Source organism: Patiria miniata, unplaced genomic scaffold (assembly GCF_015706575.1).
Source record: "Patiria miniata isolate m_02_andy unplaced genomic scaffold, ASM1570657v1 HiC_scaffold_5, whole genome shotgun sequence".
NCBI classification, from domain to species: Eukaryota; Metazoa; Echinodermata; class Asteroidea; order Valvatida; family Asterinidae; genus Patiria; species Patiria miniata.
The window spans coordinates 11040742-11059668 of NW_024037072.1; the positions used below are offsets into that span (position 1 = coordinate 11040742).

Consider the following 18927-nt stretch of genomic DNA (forward strand, 5'->3'; position numbering starts at 1 on the left):
TAATAATGCATGGGATTTGACTGAAGTAATAAATTTGAACTACCGGTATTATGCTTAAGACTGGAAATGCTATGTTGTCAGTGTATCTTTGTTGTTTGTGCCGGTCCCGAATCCATGACATAAAAACTCTTTTTCTTTCTGAGGGATCTTTCTGAGGAAAATGAAGCAGGGAAGGATTTGGCTTTCCGGAATTGGGGGAGGGGTGAGTCACGCCCTGGTATAGCTAGGGGGTCCGAAAATTTTGAAACAATGCTTTCCTGCATTCCTACAATGTGAGAACATGGAGTTACCATGGTGAGAATACATTTAGGGAACTTGATTATTTTTGGCCCATAGTTTCATAACATTAACAGTTGAGCCGAATGGGGGGGGGGGGGGGGGGGGGGGGGGGGGGGGGGGGGGAGGGGTGGTGTTCAGAGTTGTAATGACTCGAGTCATAGATGACTTGACTCGAGTCCGTCTTGTTATGAAACCAAGGATCCCTCAAAAAGTGCCCTAGGCACTGTAGCCCGAAAGGCTGAAGAAACCTGTAGAGAGAAGACAATGAGAAGAAATTACAGTTTTAGAGGTGGGAGGAAAATCCCAGAGGAATATTCTGAGGAAAACCCACGGAATCAGGTAGGGACATATTGGCCCGGGCAGGATTCGAACCCGGGTCACAGCGGTGGAAGGCGAGGAAAGTACCGCTACGCCAACCTGACTCCCCTTACATGTATTCTACAATTAAAAAAGTACTTATTCTTAGAAAAATACTAATTAATTTAGCAATTAATAAATTGGACGGTACAATAATTCATATTGTTTTTAGAAATACTTGCATAACTTTTCGAGCGCTGTGTACACTTCAAAATTGCATAATTTGAAAACAAAATGAATGAATGCATTACTAATTTAATTACTTAATTAAATTTATTACTTTAACAATTATTTTATTGCAGGCTCAATACAACTTAAAAACGCTATGCATATTAAATGGTAATTATTTTAAAAAGTAAATAAATTTGCAAATGATTTAATTAATGAATTTAATTTATTGATTTAATTAAATAATTCGATTTAATGAATAAATATGTTGTTTATTAAACAAAAATCCTAATGAGCCATAAACAATAATATACATCATGATGCAAAGTGCATAAATTGTTCGCATTGCCACTCCTTTATAATATCTCTCCAATTTCCACACAGTCAACATCATTCATTAGCATATTAATAAAATGTTTCAAAAAAAAGGCATGCTATTAGAATTAAATCGGAGAAAAGAAATCTGCTTTAAAAAAAAAGTTACATATCTGCATGAGTATACCCGGAAAAAAAAATAGTTTAGCGGCTTTGTATGCGTGGCCGGGAAAATCTATGCAGTGCGCAAGTTTAAACTTGCATGCGCAATTTGTAGCAAATAAATTAATGCGCGCGCAAGTTTTAACTTGCGTGCGCGCAGGTTTAAACTTGCGCGGGGGACTCAAATTGCGCTCGACAGTTAACACCACTCGGCTCCACACGGTACCAGGCAGGGCGGGTCCACGCGTTTGCTGCAGGTTTGTACACATGATTCTCAAGCAAAATTGGACATGTTGGAAACGTTTCTCAGTCCAACTTTATCTTATGTCTTTTCCACATGAGTTTTCTGTTTCTGTTTCTGTTTCTGTTTCTGTTCCATAAACGTACAAACACCTAGAAGGTTGTCGACGTACGTTGGTCAGGGTCAGGTGTGCAGCAACTAAATTCTTGATTGGGTTTTGGAAGCCAGGTCTTGAAGTTGAATGTTGATGTTGTCCAGTGCCAGTTTGAAAGTCTTAATGTCAGGTGAAGAGCGGATGTTAGGGTGAAGTTGATTCCATTCTAGGATGGTCTTTGGGTACATTGAGTAACGAAAGCAGTCCTTATTTGTGGTGATGACTCTATATGAGAAAGGTCCGGTCTGTCTAGTAGAAACCCCCCTTGATGAGTTGACGATGTTCAGATAATCTTCCATATTACTCGGTGTAAGCCCATGGGTTTCTTTGTAGAGTGTGACTAATCGAACTTTGGTCCTTCGATCTTGAAGAGTCCCATTTGAGTTTATTCATCATTGCTGAGATGCTTGACTCCCTGCTGTAGTCTTGCATAACAAATCTAGCTGCTCTGTGTTGAATGCTTTCTAATTTCTTTTTATCCGACGCATGATGAGGATCCCAAATGGCGGAACAATATTCTAGCCTTGGTCTGACTAGTGTCTGATACGCAATGGACTTGGTATTACTGTTGCAGTGGTGGATGTTTCTCTTGAGTAGCCCGAGCATACGATTGGCTTTAGAGATGATCTGATCAATGTGAGTGGACCACTTGAGATCATTACTGAGTTCAACCCCCAGGTAGGGATGGTGTTTAACCTCTAGTAGTTTGGCATTACCCATGTGATAACTGGAGTCGACTGAGTTCTTCTTGTGGGTGATCTTCATGGTGTGACACTTGGAGGCATTGAATGACATGTGCCAATCTTTTCCCCATTTTTCAAGTGTGTTGATGTCCTGTTGAAGAATGCAAGGGTCTGCTGCAGTTTTTATTTTTTTTTATTTTTTTTTTATTTTTATTTTGTGATGACTCATTGACTGACCTTCATTGAGATAATGTTCATCCAAAAATCAAAGTGCGCCACGTTAGACATGTTGGACCTGTATTGTAATGTTAATGTTGATGATGTACCTAGCCCCAGGTTGGACGAAGTCTTCATTGCATTACGACCTCCGTTACGTAGGGAGGAAAGGGAGTCCACCTGGGCTCATGATGTACCTAACGTGGCGCGGCCCCCAACGTGGCGCACTTTGATATTTCGCTTGTTGTAGCGCCTAGAGCAAAAGTTTTAACTGATGACAAAGTGAAATTTCATCACCTGTTGTTCATCAAGTTCTAAAACACTCCTGTTCATAAATCGCGAGTTTAATTACCAGTAACAAAGTTAGAAGAAAAGTTATTTTGGTGTGATTTTCCGATTTTATTTTCATTTCAACCGGTTAATTCAAGTGCAAAGTTAGCCTGACTGCGTCTGGCCGTACAGTAGCCCCATAAATGTGGCCTATTTACTGGACTGCCTCCGTAAACATAGGCCACACATCCACATGTACAAAAATCGTGTCGACTTTGCCAAATTTTGATTTTCACATTTAGGCTTTTTTTTGCTTTAGGAAGCATACTCACCCTCTTTATAGGCTAATCAGAAAGTGCAGCCTTTTTCAGATGTATATTTTTCGTGAAATTTCCAGATTCATTTTTACACGTTTGCGTAAAAAATTAGACATCTGAAAAAGGCAGCACTTTTTGACTAGCCTATAAAGAGGGTGAGTATGCTTCTAAAGCAAAAAAATCCTACAAACTAAGCCTAAATGTGAAAATCTAAATTTGGCAAAGTCGACACGATTTTTGTACATGTGGATGTGTGGCCTATGTTTACGGAGGCAGTCCAGTAAATAGGCCACATTTTGGGGCTAGCCGTACAGCTACTATCATGACTATCGCAAGCTCCGTACTACAGAGCTTGCGATTGTACTGTACGGCCAGACGCAGTCGGGCTAGTGCAAAGTGAACCCTTTGGCTTTGAAAATGCCCCGAAAAGTAAGAAAATAATTTTCTGACAAACATCTGGCTAATTATTTATTAGACCCGTGAACGTGGCGTTGTATACAACACCAAGCGCTTCCCTCTGGTAAATACAAGCGAAAGCATTCTATCTTTTGATCCGCTACATATAACCATGTATAATTTTGCCCATAGGTAAATCACTTAGGCCCTACTTGTTGGGCTTCCTGTGAATTTACGCGAGTGTTGGATCTGTCATTGCCAAGAAATTTGATGTAAAGTACGGCACAACTTTGTCACAACGAATGTTTTCAAAATGATCAGAAAATCAAAGACAGGCATGACACTCTGGTGCCCCGAGTTCCGCATGCGCAAAACGGTAGGAGTTTCACCAGTGGGTACCCGACTAACCGTCTTACATGGCAGGATTACCGTAATACCATATAAAATTCTGCTAAATCCACTTCGAAAGTCTGCCAAATCATCCAGTAGGCCCTATATACTGCTGTTCCATTGTGTTTTTCAAACCAAATGTGCCATATTTCTCTAATCTTTTTCATTTTCCTTCATCTTCATAATTCTGCCGAAAAAAATATTCTGCTGATTTTCTGTACAACTCATTTTTGTATGCAAATATTCTGTCAAATGTAACCGAAATTCGACTTTAGAACGGTCACTCCATCTTAGTATAAACCGCGGATCACAATAGAGTGTTTTTACCACATGTATTGACTAAAGCGTGGCTATGTATATAGCCACGTTCACGGTTCTAATTATTTATCAGAATTTATCAAGTTTACAGAAATTCTTAAATTTAAGTAAGCTTCGAAGTGCGCCACGTTAGGGAACACGACTATAAACAAGACCTGTCAATGTGGCTATAATAATAATATAATAATAATTTGGGAGGCTAATCATCCTGACTCGCAGCTGGTATGCTGAATTGCGAAGGACGCGGCTACAACGTTGTCGGGCGCTGACACGTACTAAAGGCGCCTATGGCTGCCGGCCACATCGACCCATATGTGACCACGGAGCACAGCCTGAGATCGAAAGTGTTTGATTTTTCCGGAGGGAGGAAAACTGGAGTAACTTGCTAACCAACTGGCATGACCGGGGAGCTAGAACTTGTTGTTCGAATTTTGACTTTGGTCGGTCGTACTAGCGTTCCAGCATATAGTGAGCCTTAAATGTGAACAACAGTCACAGTAACATTTTCACGTGAATATCCAGCTCATGTGTAAAGTTGCCAAAGTAAAAAATACCATGCCATTGAAGCCCCGGCCCCAGTACGTCTTTGACATGTTGAGAAGCCGGTTGGTGCTTCATAATTACTGCGCGTGTCTACAACCAACCAAAGTTAAAATTCAAACTAGAAGAAGTTCCAGTGGCCCAGCTACTGGGTGTAGTAATTATTTTGCACAATTGAGACTCAATGAATCTGAAGACTAACTAACTTTCTCCCATGCCGAGTTTAATACAAGTATTAGACCGTGTTACGTGTGTGCCTTCTTCATTCTAGTTCATTCAAGAAGTTAGAATAAGGGGTCTACTCTCAATACTGTGCATGAGATTCTGAACTGCCTCCATACGCTAGCTGGGCCCCATTTCCTCTTATGGACAAGTGGGTTAATGTGGAGATAGTTTTTGATTCCAAGCTAATAGAGAGTTGTTGAACTTTAATTCCAGTTTGGCATTGTCTTTAATCCTAACCGAACACAACCAATCAAAGTTCAACAGCAGTTTTTGTTTAAATCTGTTGGGATAGGTACAGTACCCCCAAACAGATGGTCTTTTTACACTGGGGTTGGCATACCTTCAGAAACTAAGTCCAACAGTGTGTGTGTACAATTTCCCATGTGGGTGTTGGAATTTGCCTGAATGGGTATGGTTCCTAGTAAATTAGGCTGGGGAGTTAGGGTTAAAGTTAAAGTATGTGAATAAATAAACTACATGTAAGTAATACATATGAACCTTCTAACATTATCAAGTTGATGATTTGGGATCCTGCATTATTACTCTCTCAGCAGAACTGTAATCTGAGTAAATCAGCAATCAAGATGATGGCAGCCAAATTTATTTACGTCCCTCTTCTCTCCGTGCTGCTGCATGCTGTCCTGATCACAAGCGCTGAGTTTCCTTTCCGGAATGTCTCCTTGTCCTGGGAGGAGCGTCTTGACGACCTCATCCCAAGACTCTACCTGGATGAGATCGCATCCCAGATGACCCGAGCAGGCTACAAGAGCAACGCTCCAACGCTACCGATTGCACGACTCGGTATCGGCCCGTATAACTGGGTCACTGAATGCCTACGTGGTGACGTCGATTCGGGCAATGCAACATCATTTGCAATGCCAATCGGTATGGCTGCATCATTTAGGTAAATATCACTGATCGTGTAAAAAGAACATTTTTGATAGTGAAATATGCAATCAGCTCAAACTCTTCAGTGACTTTGGTTCTGTTTCATGTACATTGGGTCTTTTTTTTTTAAACTTGGATAAGTCATGAAATCGGGCAGGCATAAAAATTGCAGCACATTGGGTTGGCCTTGAAATCCAACACAGCTGTACCCATACCCTGCTCAAATGTACAATGTAACGCATATGAGGTACACATGTACATGCATAATTCAAGTGTCTAATTTTCCAAGACTGATTAAAGTATACACATCCAAAATAAAAAATGCGCAACACAATTTTTTTTGGAAATATGATCCTTTCTTCTCATAGGCCAGTGATGTTTAGGTATCCACATGTAGAAGCCTGACCCTAGAAGGCAAGCATACATGTGTAACACAGACGTTCAACTTAGTACACGGATAGGTTAGAAAATTATACCAAGACAATGTCCATTCATTTTTCAGTGTTGATCTACTCACTGATGTTGGTACAGCTACGAGTGTAGAAGTCCGTGCGAAGTATAACAACTACACGAGCCACGGGATATACAAGGATTTTGGAGGACTGAGCTGCTTCAGTCCTGTCATCAACATCGTGAGACATCCTCTCTGGGGAAGAATTCAGGTAAAAACCGTTTGTTTGGTACAAGTATTTTATTACACATACATGTAAAACCAAGTAAAAAATAAGTAAAGTCGGTCACGAGCCAATATGGCCAATCAGGCTGGCATTCACCTCCAGTTCAGTGGCATGAAACAACTTAGAATACGTTGTATTCCACCTTGGATGGGATGCAGGTTACTCCCCAGCTAATGCCGGTGTAGCGTAAATATCCGACTCCATAAAATATGGAGTCATTGGTAGTATGGCGAATGCGTAAGTACGATACTACCGGTATGCTATTTTTAAGATCATACATGGGAGAGTGACCGTCACGTGCAAGGTATTAACCAATAATAGGGAAAAGGAGTCTGATTTTCATAGGAGTCGGAATTTCATATGACACCGGTATCAATTTATACTCCTGGGTGGAAATAGGCAAGTGGTGGCAAAGTGGCTTGCCCAAGGACACAACATATGGCCAGCAGCTGGATTCGAACCCCTGACCTTCTGATCATGAGTCACGAACCCCAACCACAAGGCCATACTCCCGCCCGATATATAAACAAAGCCTTGAGTACACTACCTATCACATGGCGTTTTTCAGAAACCACTGAAATTTCAAATTTGATTTGGCGAATAAAGTGGCAAATGTTTTCATTAAACAACATCTGGACAGGATTGATCTAATTCTCAGTTAACAGCGTTGTAGTTAAGTCGTTTTTCCTAGTCCCAAAGTATACTGAAATATAACCTGTGTTTAATGGATGGCTGATAACTTGACTTTATGCAAGAAATGTAGAAAGATTTGCACAAGGAACCGCTCTCCAGCCCTTTTTCTCTCATATTCTTGGACAATTGTTTAAATATCTCTTAATTGTTTCGATTGACATCTCAGCAAACTTCCATCTGTCACATATTACGGTGGTGACAACGTTCTAACCCACAAACTTATGTACAGGAAACCTATGGTGAGGATCCTTTCATTACGGGAGAGTTGGCCAAGGCATATGTGGCTGGTCTACATGGAGACGATGCACGCTATGTCCGTACCAGCTCAGGCTGCAAACACATCTTTGCCTACGATGGACCTGAGGATATCCCATCTTCTCGATTCTCATTTAATTCAGTTGTAAGTATGAAATTATCATAATTTGTTAGTTATTTCTGGGAATGAAACCAAGGCTTCCTCAGGCACTGTAGCTTGCAAGCCTTAAGAAACCGGTAGAGAGGAGACAATGAGAAGAAATTACAGTTTTAGAGGTGGGAGGAAAAGCCCAGAATATTATTCTGGGGAAAACCCATTGAGTCGGGTAGGGACTGAAAATCCAATCCACGTGTGGCCAAGACGGGAATCGAACCTGGGTCACAGCGGTAGAAGGCAAGGCAAAAACGGCTACGCCAACCCGACTCCCCAAATGGCCTGCAATAAAACCTGCTGCATTGACAGAGTATTTTGTTTTACCTTCCAATTAAGTCCCTGACCTGTGCCCAATTTCGCTGCTCTAATAGCAGAATATGCTGCTCCTCAAATTGCTACACACAGCAGGAAACCAGTCGCAAGCAATATACATTGCATGACATTTTGGCCGGTAACCAAACCCGGTATATGTGCTTACTGCTCAGTAAATGTCAGTGTTTGTGCCGTTAGCTCCTTTTGCAGCCATAATTGCCTAGCCCCAGTTGTCCAGCTAGGCCAGCAAGTTGTGCAATTTGTCCAGTCACCTGTACTGCAGATTTTGCTTGTTAAATGAAATTTCAGTTGCCAGTAATGGGGTATTGGCAGTAACAATGCCCGCATACACTTAAAAGTGGCTTATAATATATACTACACAGTCAGCAAAGAAATTTTTAAAATGATATGTGACACTCTTGAAATTAGGGATCGGAAGCTCTTGAGTTGTGGTCTATGCAGCAGCGAATTTATTCCGTATCTGTATATGTGAAGACAAGTAACACCACTTCGTGTAAATCTTGTCTTAGACAAGATTTACACGAAGTGGTGTTACTTCAGGTCTTCAGGAAATAACGAATGAGCTAGCGCCCGATATCAGACGTTGGGGGCGCTACAAAAAATGTAGGTTAATTTGAATTACATGCAAATAAGGTTGAGCCAAAAAATAACGGGGTGCCTTTTTATAACCGTCACAGATATTAACCCAAACATGTTTTGTTGGAATCTGTTGGAGTGAGTACTGCGTACTGCACTAGTAAACTGATTATGCTTTACACAGGGTCACGCATACCGCCATAATCAGAGTCCAATAGTTTGGGTGTGGAGTTTACCATATGGTGTTGGATTTTGCAAGAGTGAGGAAGGTTCCTAGTAAATCATTCAATGGGTTAAGCTTTTGCTGATTTCAAGTGGAAATTTAGTGATTTTGTCATTTTGTTGTTTTGGCTTTCTGAATTCAGGTGAATGAGGCAGACATGCAGATGACCTACCTACCAATGTTCCATGAATGTGTCAAGGCGGGAACCTTCAACTTAGTATGCAGCTATAATAGGTAATAAGATCCTGCCTTTGGTTTTGCTACAATTTCAGCCAAATAATTGCGATTAATTGAATAATTCTGATTAATCCGTGTTTGATTAATTCATTATTTTATTTTATTAATCACACATCACTAATCTGATCATAGCAGCAAAACTGCTGAACAAAGAACAGATTTACAATTTTAAAATACGCCCAGAATGTCAGAATTAAAACATAGGTAAGTAATCAAGCTAAACCCTCCTGTGTTCAGTGACAATCTGTAGAGCGTTACCCTAACTGTCAAAAACTATCAGGTGACAGATTGGACCAAATCTGCAGACTACCCTCTTATTGGTACAATTGGCCATTTTAAAATGGCTGCTACACAAGCTGTACCTGTATTAGTGGTCATACTATCTGCTCTGACAGTTGTACAGTCGAATCCATAGGGATTTGCGGCAGTTGGAGGGCAGCCTATACAAAAACTGTCAAGTGCGGTGGGGGCTAGAGTTTGTGACAGTTTGTGATAGTTGTAGGTATAGGAGGGCTCAACATGTTTTATGACATGACGTGATTTGTGGTTATTTCTTTTCAAGCATTAATGGTATTCCCGCCTGCGCCAGCAAGAAGTATTTGACTGACGTCGTCCGCAATCAGTGGGGCTTCAAAGGTTACGTCTCCAGCGACGATCAAGCACTAGAGTTCCTTCACACTGCTCATGACTACACCACGGGCCCGCTAGACTCGACCGTAGCGGCCGTCCAGGCTGGTTGCAACCTGGAGCTGACAGGGGCCAAGGTGCCCGTCTACACACACCTGACCCAGGCCGTGCAACTTGGCCTGATCAGCATGGAGCAGATGACCACTCTAGTCCGGCCGCTCTTCTACACCAGGATGAGGCTTGGGTTGTTTGACCCCCCAGAGATGAACCCTTACACCAAGCTGAACGTGGACGATGTGGTGGAGAGCACCGCGCATCAAGAGCTGGCTGTGTCGGTAGCTGCCAGGACGTTTGTCTTGCTTAAGCACATCGGGAAAATCCTGCCGGTGGGCAAGATTGGAACTGTGGCTGTGAGTCTTAATTCTTGTAATCAGTTTGTCACAAGTTCGTCACACTGCCCTCCAGTCTCAAGTCAAGTCATAAGCTATTCAAATGAACTGTGATAAAAACAGACCGTTGACCCGACTCATAAAAAGAGCTTGTGATCAACTTTTGACCAGACTTGTGATGGCCTTGTCATGGACTTGACTACAACATAAACCCTGAGTATAACTGACACCTCAGAACGCCATTTGTGACAGTCACTTCCTAGGTTACAGATAAATTTCATTTCACCTTTTAGTCTTTAAAGCCACGTAGGAACATCTGCAATTACCAGAAAAAATTACCTAACAATTCAATTCAAACTTGCTCAAAATGAAGAAACGAATGATACCAAATAGCCTGTGAGATTATTCCGCCTGAAACGGTCTCATTTGGAAGAAAACTAAAATTGAAGGTGGCTTTAAAATAGGTATCCGCAATATGCTAATAATAAAGCGCCACGTCATCGTTGCGACACAATCCAACATATATGCCACGTGTTGTTTTGCTTGTCAAAAAAACCTGAGTAGAAATTTACCTTGGTGACAGTACAAGGTGTAACACGAGCGTTTACAACAACAGATTCAGCTGAAATTCGGAATATACTTAGATGATATAATTAGTGTTCAACTACTCGTGAAATAACAACTTGTAATAAAGGATACCTAGAAATTGAGATAAATAAATAAATTTGGGGACCTTTTCAAACTATTTTTCCACAACTTTTAGGTCAGCTTTTCTAGTGACCAGTATTGACGTTTCTGCATCAATAAGGGTAATGTTTTGCACTGACATGAAGTTTAGGATTTGTTGTACTATTATAATTTAATATTTAAAGGGAAAATACAACATTTGCAAACAATAGCCCAAACAGTCCTGAATCCTCCAATTTTAATATGATTTTGCACACCCCCTAGGGAATTAGGGTTAAGAAATAAAACTACCAAATTATTTTGAAATACCTTGCTGGACTGTTACTAGTGTTAGTGAATGACAGTCTAAAGCATCCTGTAAAATCATGGCACCTGGTATATTGTCATTTTCAAGAAAAGTGCTATTTTCGTATCAATTTCCAACGCTGGTCGGCCGACCAACATTGGAAAAAACTGGCTTTTTTTTCAAATACTGGCCCCAGTTGACCATATTTAGTTAGTCTGGTTTTGTTTGCAATCGATTACACACCTTTTAAAATAATTTTATAATATTTAAACCAGTCCTGTAATTGGCATTTTTTTCTGCCGTTGGATGTGGATAATAAATAAAAAATCAAAAAAAAAAAACGCGTACAAGCCATCTAGACTGGTTCCATGACCTTACAATTCTCCAACGTCAATAAATTGCTCCGTTTCATCCTAAATGGAGTCAGGGAACCAAACTACAGGAAAATGATTGCTTTTGTTTTTATAGCATCTTCGAACCCAAAATGTAAAAAAAGTCAGTGTAACAATATTTGCTATATATTACCAACCCCTCAAATCCATCCCTATCTGAAAATTACAGCATAAGCAAATGATGTGTATTCCCTTTAAATCATACTAAGCATATTTTTTTTTCAAAAACAGAACGTTCAAAAAGTGATTTTTTTTAGGGGTGCAATCAGTTCACTGCTCTGTCTGTGGCGTCCAAGTACGTAATCAGTTTAACTTTGCTTATCAACGCACGACGCAAAGCCTTCGCAACCATAAGGCTGTCTTGATATAAACAGTCATTTACTGATGGTGCTTCATTCAAACAGGTTGTCGGCCCTATGGCAGACTCGCCCTACGATCCGTTCGGAGACTACCCACCAGGCACTTCGCGTGAATACATCACTACAGCCAGGGAGGGCTTGATGAAGATTGCATACAAAGTGAAATACGCTGGCGGCTGCGATGACCCCAAGTGTGACAAGTACAATCGGAATGACGTCATCAATGCTGTCACTGATGTGGACTTTGTCGTGGTGTGCTTGGGCACAGGTAGTAATAATAATAATAATAATGGAGATTTATAAAGCGCAGTGTATCAACTGAAAGGTGCTCAAGACGCTTTACATATACAAAGCAAAAAACAAAAAATTTAGGTAAACAAATGTTTGACATATAAACGAATGTTAGGTATAGTTAAAAAAGTTTTTCATTTTAATTGTAAAGTTTGATAAAGAAATTGACTGGAGTGAGACTCCAGCCGGCAACCTCTTTATTGCTGTTCCAGCACTCTACAGACTTAGCAATCTAGGCCTATGTTGGTGGTTCCTCATATTTCCAATGTCTTTATTCAAGGAATGTCGGAAACCATAAACCCATGAAATGTAGCCAGGAATCACACCCAAAAATCAGATGCTAGCAACATTAGCATTGCTGCAAACCTGGGAAATAGAAAACAGGAATCACTAATAAAAGACAGGATACAACTTTTATTACAAATTTTCAAATAAATCACAAAGGAAACTTACTACATGTAGGTGCATTATAATAATTTAAAGTAAATTAACCTCCAGATTACCGTTTCATTTATGTTCATTTTTAGATTTATTTCATGTAGTTCTGGTAATATTCTCAAAATTACCCCTGCTTTGGTAAAATTAAGCACAAATGTGCTCTATTTGCCTTAAACCTGTCCAAAATCTTTAAAACCTTCCCCAAGCAGTTTCATATTGAAGCTTTAAAACTTTGAAATGCTTGTCTGATTGTAAATCTTTCAAGTCCTTTTACATTGAACTTGTGTATTGCATGACTTCTTATCTACAACTCTGTTACCTTGAAATTGTGTGTTTTGTGTTTGGATTTAGGCACATCAGTAGAGAGCGAGTCTCGAGACCGCCCATCAATGGACCTGCCAGGTTCTCAGCTACAGCTCCTACAAGATGCTGTCAAATATGGTAAATTCTTGAGCCCAGCCATGACAAACCGCAAAAGTACCTCACCTGTTTTAGTTATTCCAGTTCAAAAGCACCAGCTATGAGCCAGCTATGCAATACGGCAGTTTCTGGTATCGCAGTGAGCATCGGACTCTAGTGCGGTCCAGCTTTTAAAGGATTAACCCTAACTCCCTCGCGTCTTTTTTAGGAACTGGACCAAGTCCATCAAAATCCATCAATCACTGTGCGTTCTATACAAAGCTGTACATGACATAATGGAATCCACCACTGACGCACTGGTTGGCATTCATGAACTTGCTAAATATGGCTTTTATCACAATAACAGTACAGGAAGCCAGGCAAAATCAATCGGATACCCCTAGCACTGCTTCAGGCCATTAGGCCCAAGTCTATCGTACTCCATCTATATTTAGTCACGCCAGGCCTTCTGAACCAAGTCCCCCAAAATCCACCAAAAAGGTGGATGGATTTTGATGGAGTTGGGTTGGTTAGGGTTGAAAAAGAATCCATCATTTTCCAAAATGTTGAGGATGAATCAATGGTGAATTTTTCACTTTTTTAGGATCAACATTGAAAATATTGATTCACTCTCAGAATTTAGCCCACGTCATAGATAATGCAAATGTGATCGTACAGTTGTTGACATCATTCATGAAATTTGTTTCTCGCTTTCAATTAAAAAAATAATCAGTGTGTTCAAAGTGTAAAAGGTAAAATTCCTCTATATTGAGTAAAGAATACATCCCCAGTGAAGCGGCTGCCTTGGTAGCCATGGAGCTTTCCCAATGGGTTCAAGTGTGATAAGGCCTCTGGATTATTATTTCACGATAAAACATTCTTGCTCAAGATGGGTTATGTCATTGAAATGTTGACAGTGACTAACTAAAGTTAATCAGTGGCCATGAGGCATGATTGATGTCCAGTGCTCCTGCCCCACAGTAGATCAGTCAGGGACCCTTAAAATATTTATTTTAGGTGGATAATACCTTATTGAGGCACAAGAAATGACTAACTTCCTTTCCATCTTCAGCCAAGGGTCGACCAGTGGTTCTACTCCTCTTTAACGCCGGACCGTTGAACGTCACCTGGGCTGATGAAAGTCCCGACGTTCACGCCATTGTGGAGTGTTGGCTCCCTGCTCAGGCAGCAGGCTTGGCTGTCGCTCGTTTTATGACCAATGGCCCGGATGGCAATCCTGCAGGAAGGCTACCGTTCACATGGCCGGCTTCTATGGATGATGTAGGTTGATTTGTTTTCCTGGTTCCAGATGGCCAGCTTAGTCTCCTTTTTGTACCTATCTCACTGACTGACTCACTGACTGTAACATGTGACTTACGCTGGTTTTACACTGGTGTAGAGAGCCAGGCAGTGATATTGTATAGGATTGCACCGTTACACCAGTGAATAGTCTGTATCTGACCCGTCGTGCTGACAATAAACACGAGAAGACTGCACGGATAGCCATTCTGATTAGCTGATTGCAATTTTGCTTGTCTTGGGACCAGCTTTTCTAGCCTGAATGAGTTGCTGATTGACTGACTGACCGACTTGTTTCACCGAGTGTTGACAGTGTCCTAACTTAAGACTTTCAAGTCCAGATTGATTAACCCCTTGCCATCGGGTTTTTACGCCTCACTTCACAGGCTTACACGCATCACTACATAGAGCCTCTGCGCAGAAGGGGCAGTAGCGGCACTGCACTGCCGGTCATATGCCTAGCAGCTGCCCATGGCTGACCACAGCATTCTGGAGTGCGGCTGTAGCTGTCAGCCGGCGGCAAGGGGTTAAGCAAAACTAGTCTTCTCTTCATGACATTTGTATCTTGACAATTTTCCTACAGGTGCCTCCAATGACCAACTACAGTTTCTTCAATCGTAGTTATCGTTACTTTACCGGCACCCCCTTCTACCCATTCGGTTACGGTCTGTCCTTCACTGAGTTCACTTACGACAAGGTCGTGGTGTCCAACCCTCTTCTCAAACCCTGTGATGATATGCACGTCAGTGTGACCTTGACCAATGTTGGCAACTATGCCGGGGATGAGGTTAGTAATTGTGTTAATAATTAGAATGACATCAAGCATGCGCTCTACGATGTATACTTGCGTGACATAATTAGATCTTTCAGTCTATGCTTTTATCCTCTAAGTCGTTGTTATATAACCGACGTACAGATCCTTGTCATTTGATTGGTGGAACTCACACCACATGACATTCGTTATTGCTCCCATTCATGCCGGGCTCAATAAGTCCCATTCACTCATGGGGAATGGGAAATACTATTGAACAGTTAGGATCATTCTTGTTCCATGATGCGGTATTTGTGTGCAAGTGCATGCTGGTGTGCGCGTTCAGCATATTGTTTCAAAGAGGCAGTGCTACAGAATTGGGTTCAAATATTTTCGTGAAGGGGTGGTTTGGAAGAGAGAAATATGTTTTCCACCAATTTGGTATTGAAAAAAAAAGTTCAAATATATCAAATAACAAGGATCTATATGTCAGTTATATAAATCAAATATTGAGTGGCTTTAAATTGTGAAATGGGAAGAATATTATCGCTCGGTAAAATCTGGACTTTTTCAGTTCACTCGGCTTCGCCTCGTGAAATGCGATAATATTCCTCCCATTTCACTCTGAGCCACTCAATATTTGTATACTATCGCTTCATGAACTCTTAGTGATATTTTAGGATAAAAGAGGTCAAATTCTTAGTTCTAATATTTGTTTTCCTCAAAGTGCCCTATCACTGTGGAGAGACTCGTGCCAAGTCTCGTAACAAGTTCAGAATTTAGGTCATGTTAGAAATGAAAATTCATTTACTGCCGAAATGGTGAGATGTTCAATACATTTTTCCCAATTTGTTTGCTGATAAGGTATATGAACCATGGACTGACACTAACATATTATTAAACATTCATTGAATTATATCAAATTTAATTTAGCTCATTTTATTTTAGCCTCTTCAGTCTCATTACAATGATTTAAGATTAAAAAAAAAAGTGAGTAGACCATTGAATAACTTGTGGATACCTCTTTAGTTTCTAAAATATTACATTGTGAAATTACATACTTACATGTGTACCGATACCCCACTGATGTTGTGTTCTTTCCTTGCATTGTTACAGGTGATTCAGGTCTATATCGGCTGGCCAGGTGCAGTCTACCCGGTACCCAAACTCCAACTAGGAGCATTCCTCCGTGTGCAGACAACCCCTCAGAACCAGATTACCAACTACCTGACCGTTCCAGCCCGTGTGAGGGCGGTCTACAACGGACAGGCGGACACCCTGATAGTCCAGCCGGGCAAGTTCTATCTCTATGCCGGTGGTCAGCAGCCTGGGCAGAAGAGACGCATAAGCTCCAATGTCCTGACATCTGCTTTCACCGTTGTGGGTTCGATGACAAAACTGTCAGACTGCCCTCCATAGTTAATAGGTGACAGGCACAAATGTAGGAGGTACTGGTGGGGGGTAACCCTATTCCTCTAAAGGAACATTCCTCTTAATTTATCACTGTAATTATTGATCAACAAGAAGTAAGAGAAAAAAAGATGAGTGTTAGTTCGTGAAACCAAAAGAGCTGCGAAACTATAAATTTCTGTTTTCACGAAGTAGTACGCTTCAATGTATTACAACACTAGGTTAGTGTTACTTCGTGGAAACGGAGGTCAGCGTGCGCACGCTCGAACAAGAAGAGTGTTACTTCGTGAAAATGTTTTTGCTCGCATTTGAGAAGAGTGCGCGCCATGCATTATTATGGTAAATGGAACTTGAGTGTTACTTCATGAAATTGAAAATTGTCACTTTCGCGCAAAAGTTGTCATGGATGATTAGCGTAATTATTAAAGTAAAGCTCTTGAAGCTTTGAAACTTCGTGCGATGGTCAGTGATGGTAGGCCTTGATGAATAATGTTTAAAAGTGTAAAAAACTGAAAACCGAAACAAATATGGTTCAACACGTGGAGTGTTACTTTGTGGTGTCGGTGACGATGTAACAAACTAGCAGTATAACGTTGTGTATTTAGCATGCTGCAGAGTACTCATCAGAATTAAGTGCAAGGAATATCTGAAATTCCGTTGTGAAATTCCATTTTGAAAATCTTTTTTGAAATATGTTCACGTTATGACTTTGTACGTGCCATGTTATCAGTACTAGCAGACTAGTATCAACGCAATCAAGACTCAATGTTTTCTATCATCCTGACATATATCACTGTACAGTAGTCAAAGTACGCCAAAAATCTTGATACTCCTAAACGGTAACAACAAATATTAAATATACTTTTCTGAAAATTAAAAAAACAAACCAAGTTTGCTTTGAAACAGGATTTACCTGTTTACAAAAAAAAATCCTCTTTTTTAACGTAACTAGAACCCATTGAGCATATATATCTGTATATATTTTGTTTCAGTTCCAAAATTTTTGTCTTGTTTGTGGTACAAGTATTTGAACTTTTGAAGTTCAACACTATTTCTATGCCTAATTTGTCTGTAAAAAATGGGAAAGAATGTTGCATCCTGACACCACTTTGTTATCATATATTATCTCACTGAAGGTCAGTCATTGCAAAAATGTTAAAAAGACATGAATCTGGGACTGAGAAACATTTCCAATTTTGTTAGAAAATACTTTGAAAATGCACTCGACTCTCCATTGACTTTATGCACAACCAAAGAAGTGGTGTCAGGGTACTACATTCTTTAAAAAAAAAGTTTTACATGGTATTTTGTTCACATTTGAAAAAGTATATTGCCTGCGGCTTCCCCTTTAAGTCTTTCTTGATTAACTTTTATATGAAAAGTTTGAATATAATATATCAATGATATATTTTTGTACTGTGGTTCATATAGTGTTTTTTTTGTTTTGTTTTCTCACAATTACTCGGGACAACAGCGTATTCCAGTGTTTATACAAATATGTCGGTGAAGGACAACACTCAATATTGCAGTTCATCATTTCTTTTGCTATTATGCCCAATTGTTTGCCGCTTTTCTCCTTTTAAAGTACCTGATAAATGTGTAGATTTGTTTTTTTAGTTCATGTTTTGTGGTACATGTTTTGTAGTACATACTTTCGTTCTGGAAATAATATTTTGCAGCTTTTGAATTATGAGGGCGTTATATTCAATATCAAAAAATGATATGGGCGAGGTCAGTGATGATGGTGACGTTGCCCTGGTAACGCCACATCCTCTTGTCACATATAGGCGTGTTTTTTTATATTTGTTAGAATTATGTAATAATGGAATTATCGGAGCTAATAAAGTATTCTTAAGACTTGAAATGCCTACTGTCTGTGTTTCATTGCCGTTTTGGGGGATGTCTAGCCCTATGAAATCTTGGTGTGTTTAGATATGTTCTGATATTTTTGCGCGTGTGGAATATAATTCCTGGAAACGACCAGCAACTTATTTATAATTTTATACAGAAATGAAAGAACACAAAGAATGCTTTTCGATCCGTCCCTCGCGGCCCCGCCCCGAATTTGTCTGACCTTTCTTCAAGGGGGGGGGGGGAGCCTCCAACCCAAACCCCGCAACCGACTCGCTATATAAGCTACCACTTGTAGCAGCCTCAGGTTGCAGAACAGTAAATCGGTCCGAAATTGCCTGCGCCGGCCAAATCACGATTTGCATGCTTCAGTATTTGAGCATGCTGTGGGCCATGAACTTGAGGGTATGTAAAACATATGGGTGGAAGCCGTGCACAGGACTGTGATCTTGTAGTTCCATTCAATTTGGATGAAATTGGGGCCCTTAAATCGCTCTATTTTGCAATAGGGTGTAGGCATCGTTTTTGAAAATGGCGATGGGCTTCAGGACTATTTCCAGGGGTTGCTTCGGATGGAAATTTCTCCTAAAAGTCATCAGTTGACCCCCAAAAATTGAAAAGAAAATGAAAGATGATGAAATAAGCTTTAATTTGATGTGTGTCTCGAACACCTTGGAGAGT

The 18927-nt window shown here is 40.4% G+C and overlaps 1 protein-coding gene across 2 annotated transcripts; it reads left to right on the plus strand.

The window, feature by feature from the left end:
• Nucleotides 1-1463: 1463 nt before the first annotated feature.
• Nucleotides 1464-18259, plus strand: LOC119741111 (probable beta-D-xylosidase 6). 2 transcript variants are annotated; one of them, XM_038216788.1, is made up of 12 exons: nucleotides 1464-1538; nucleotides 1878-1881; nucleotides 5582-5935; nucleotides 6422-6581; nucleotides 7519-7689; nucleotides 8973-9064; nucleotides 9630-10104; nucleotides 11853-12075; nucleotides 12888-12977; nucleotides 14008-14216; nucleotides 14818-15021; nucleotides 16102-18259. In XM_038216788.1, the coding sequence occupies exons 3-12, from the start codon at nucleotides 5616-5618 to the stop codon at nucleotides 16402-16404; spliced, it is 2247 nt and encodes a 748-aa protein (XP_038072716.1). In that variant the 5' UTR covers nucleotides 1464-1538; nucleotides 1878-1881; nucleotides 5582-5615; the 3' UTR covers nucleotides 16405-18259. The 2 variants fall into 2 exon arrangements, with proteins under 2 accessions (XP_038072716.1, XP_038072715.1); XM_038216787.1 differs by lacking the exon at nucleotides 1878-1881 and having other exon boundaries at nucleotides 1486-1538; nucleotides 5583-5935.
• Nucleotides 18260-18927: the final 668 nt, after the last annotated feature.

Excerpts from the sequence above, each read along its gene's own strand:
- LOC119741111 (XM_038216788.1), top strand. The coding sequence starts at position 5,616 with ATGATGGCAGCCAAATTTATTTACGTCCCTCTTCTCTCCGTGCTGCTG. Across the intron at positions 12,076-12,887 it reads CGTGGTGTGCTTGGGCACAG|GCACATCAGTAGAGAGCGAG; the intron begins GTAGTAATAATA and ends GTTTGGATTTAG. Across the intron at positions 14,217-14,817 it reads GGCCGGCTTCTATGGATGAT|GTGCCTCCAATGACCAACTA; the intron begins GTAGGTTGATTT and ends ATTTTCCTACAG.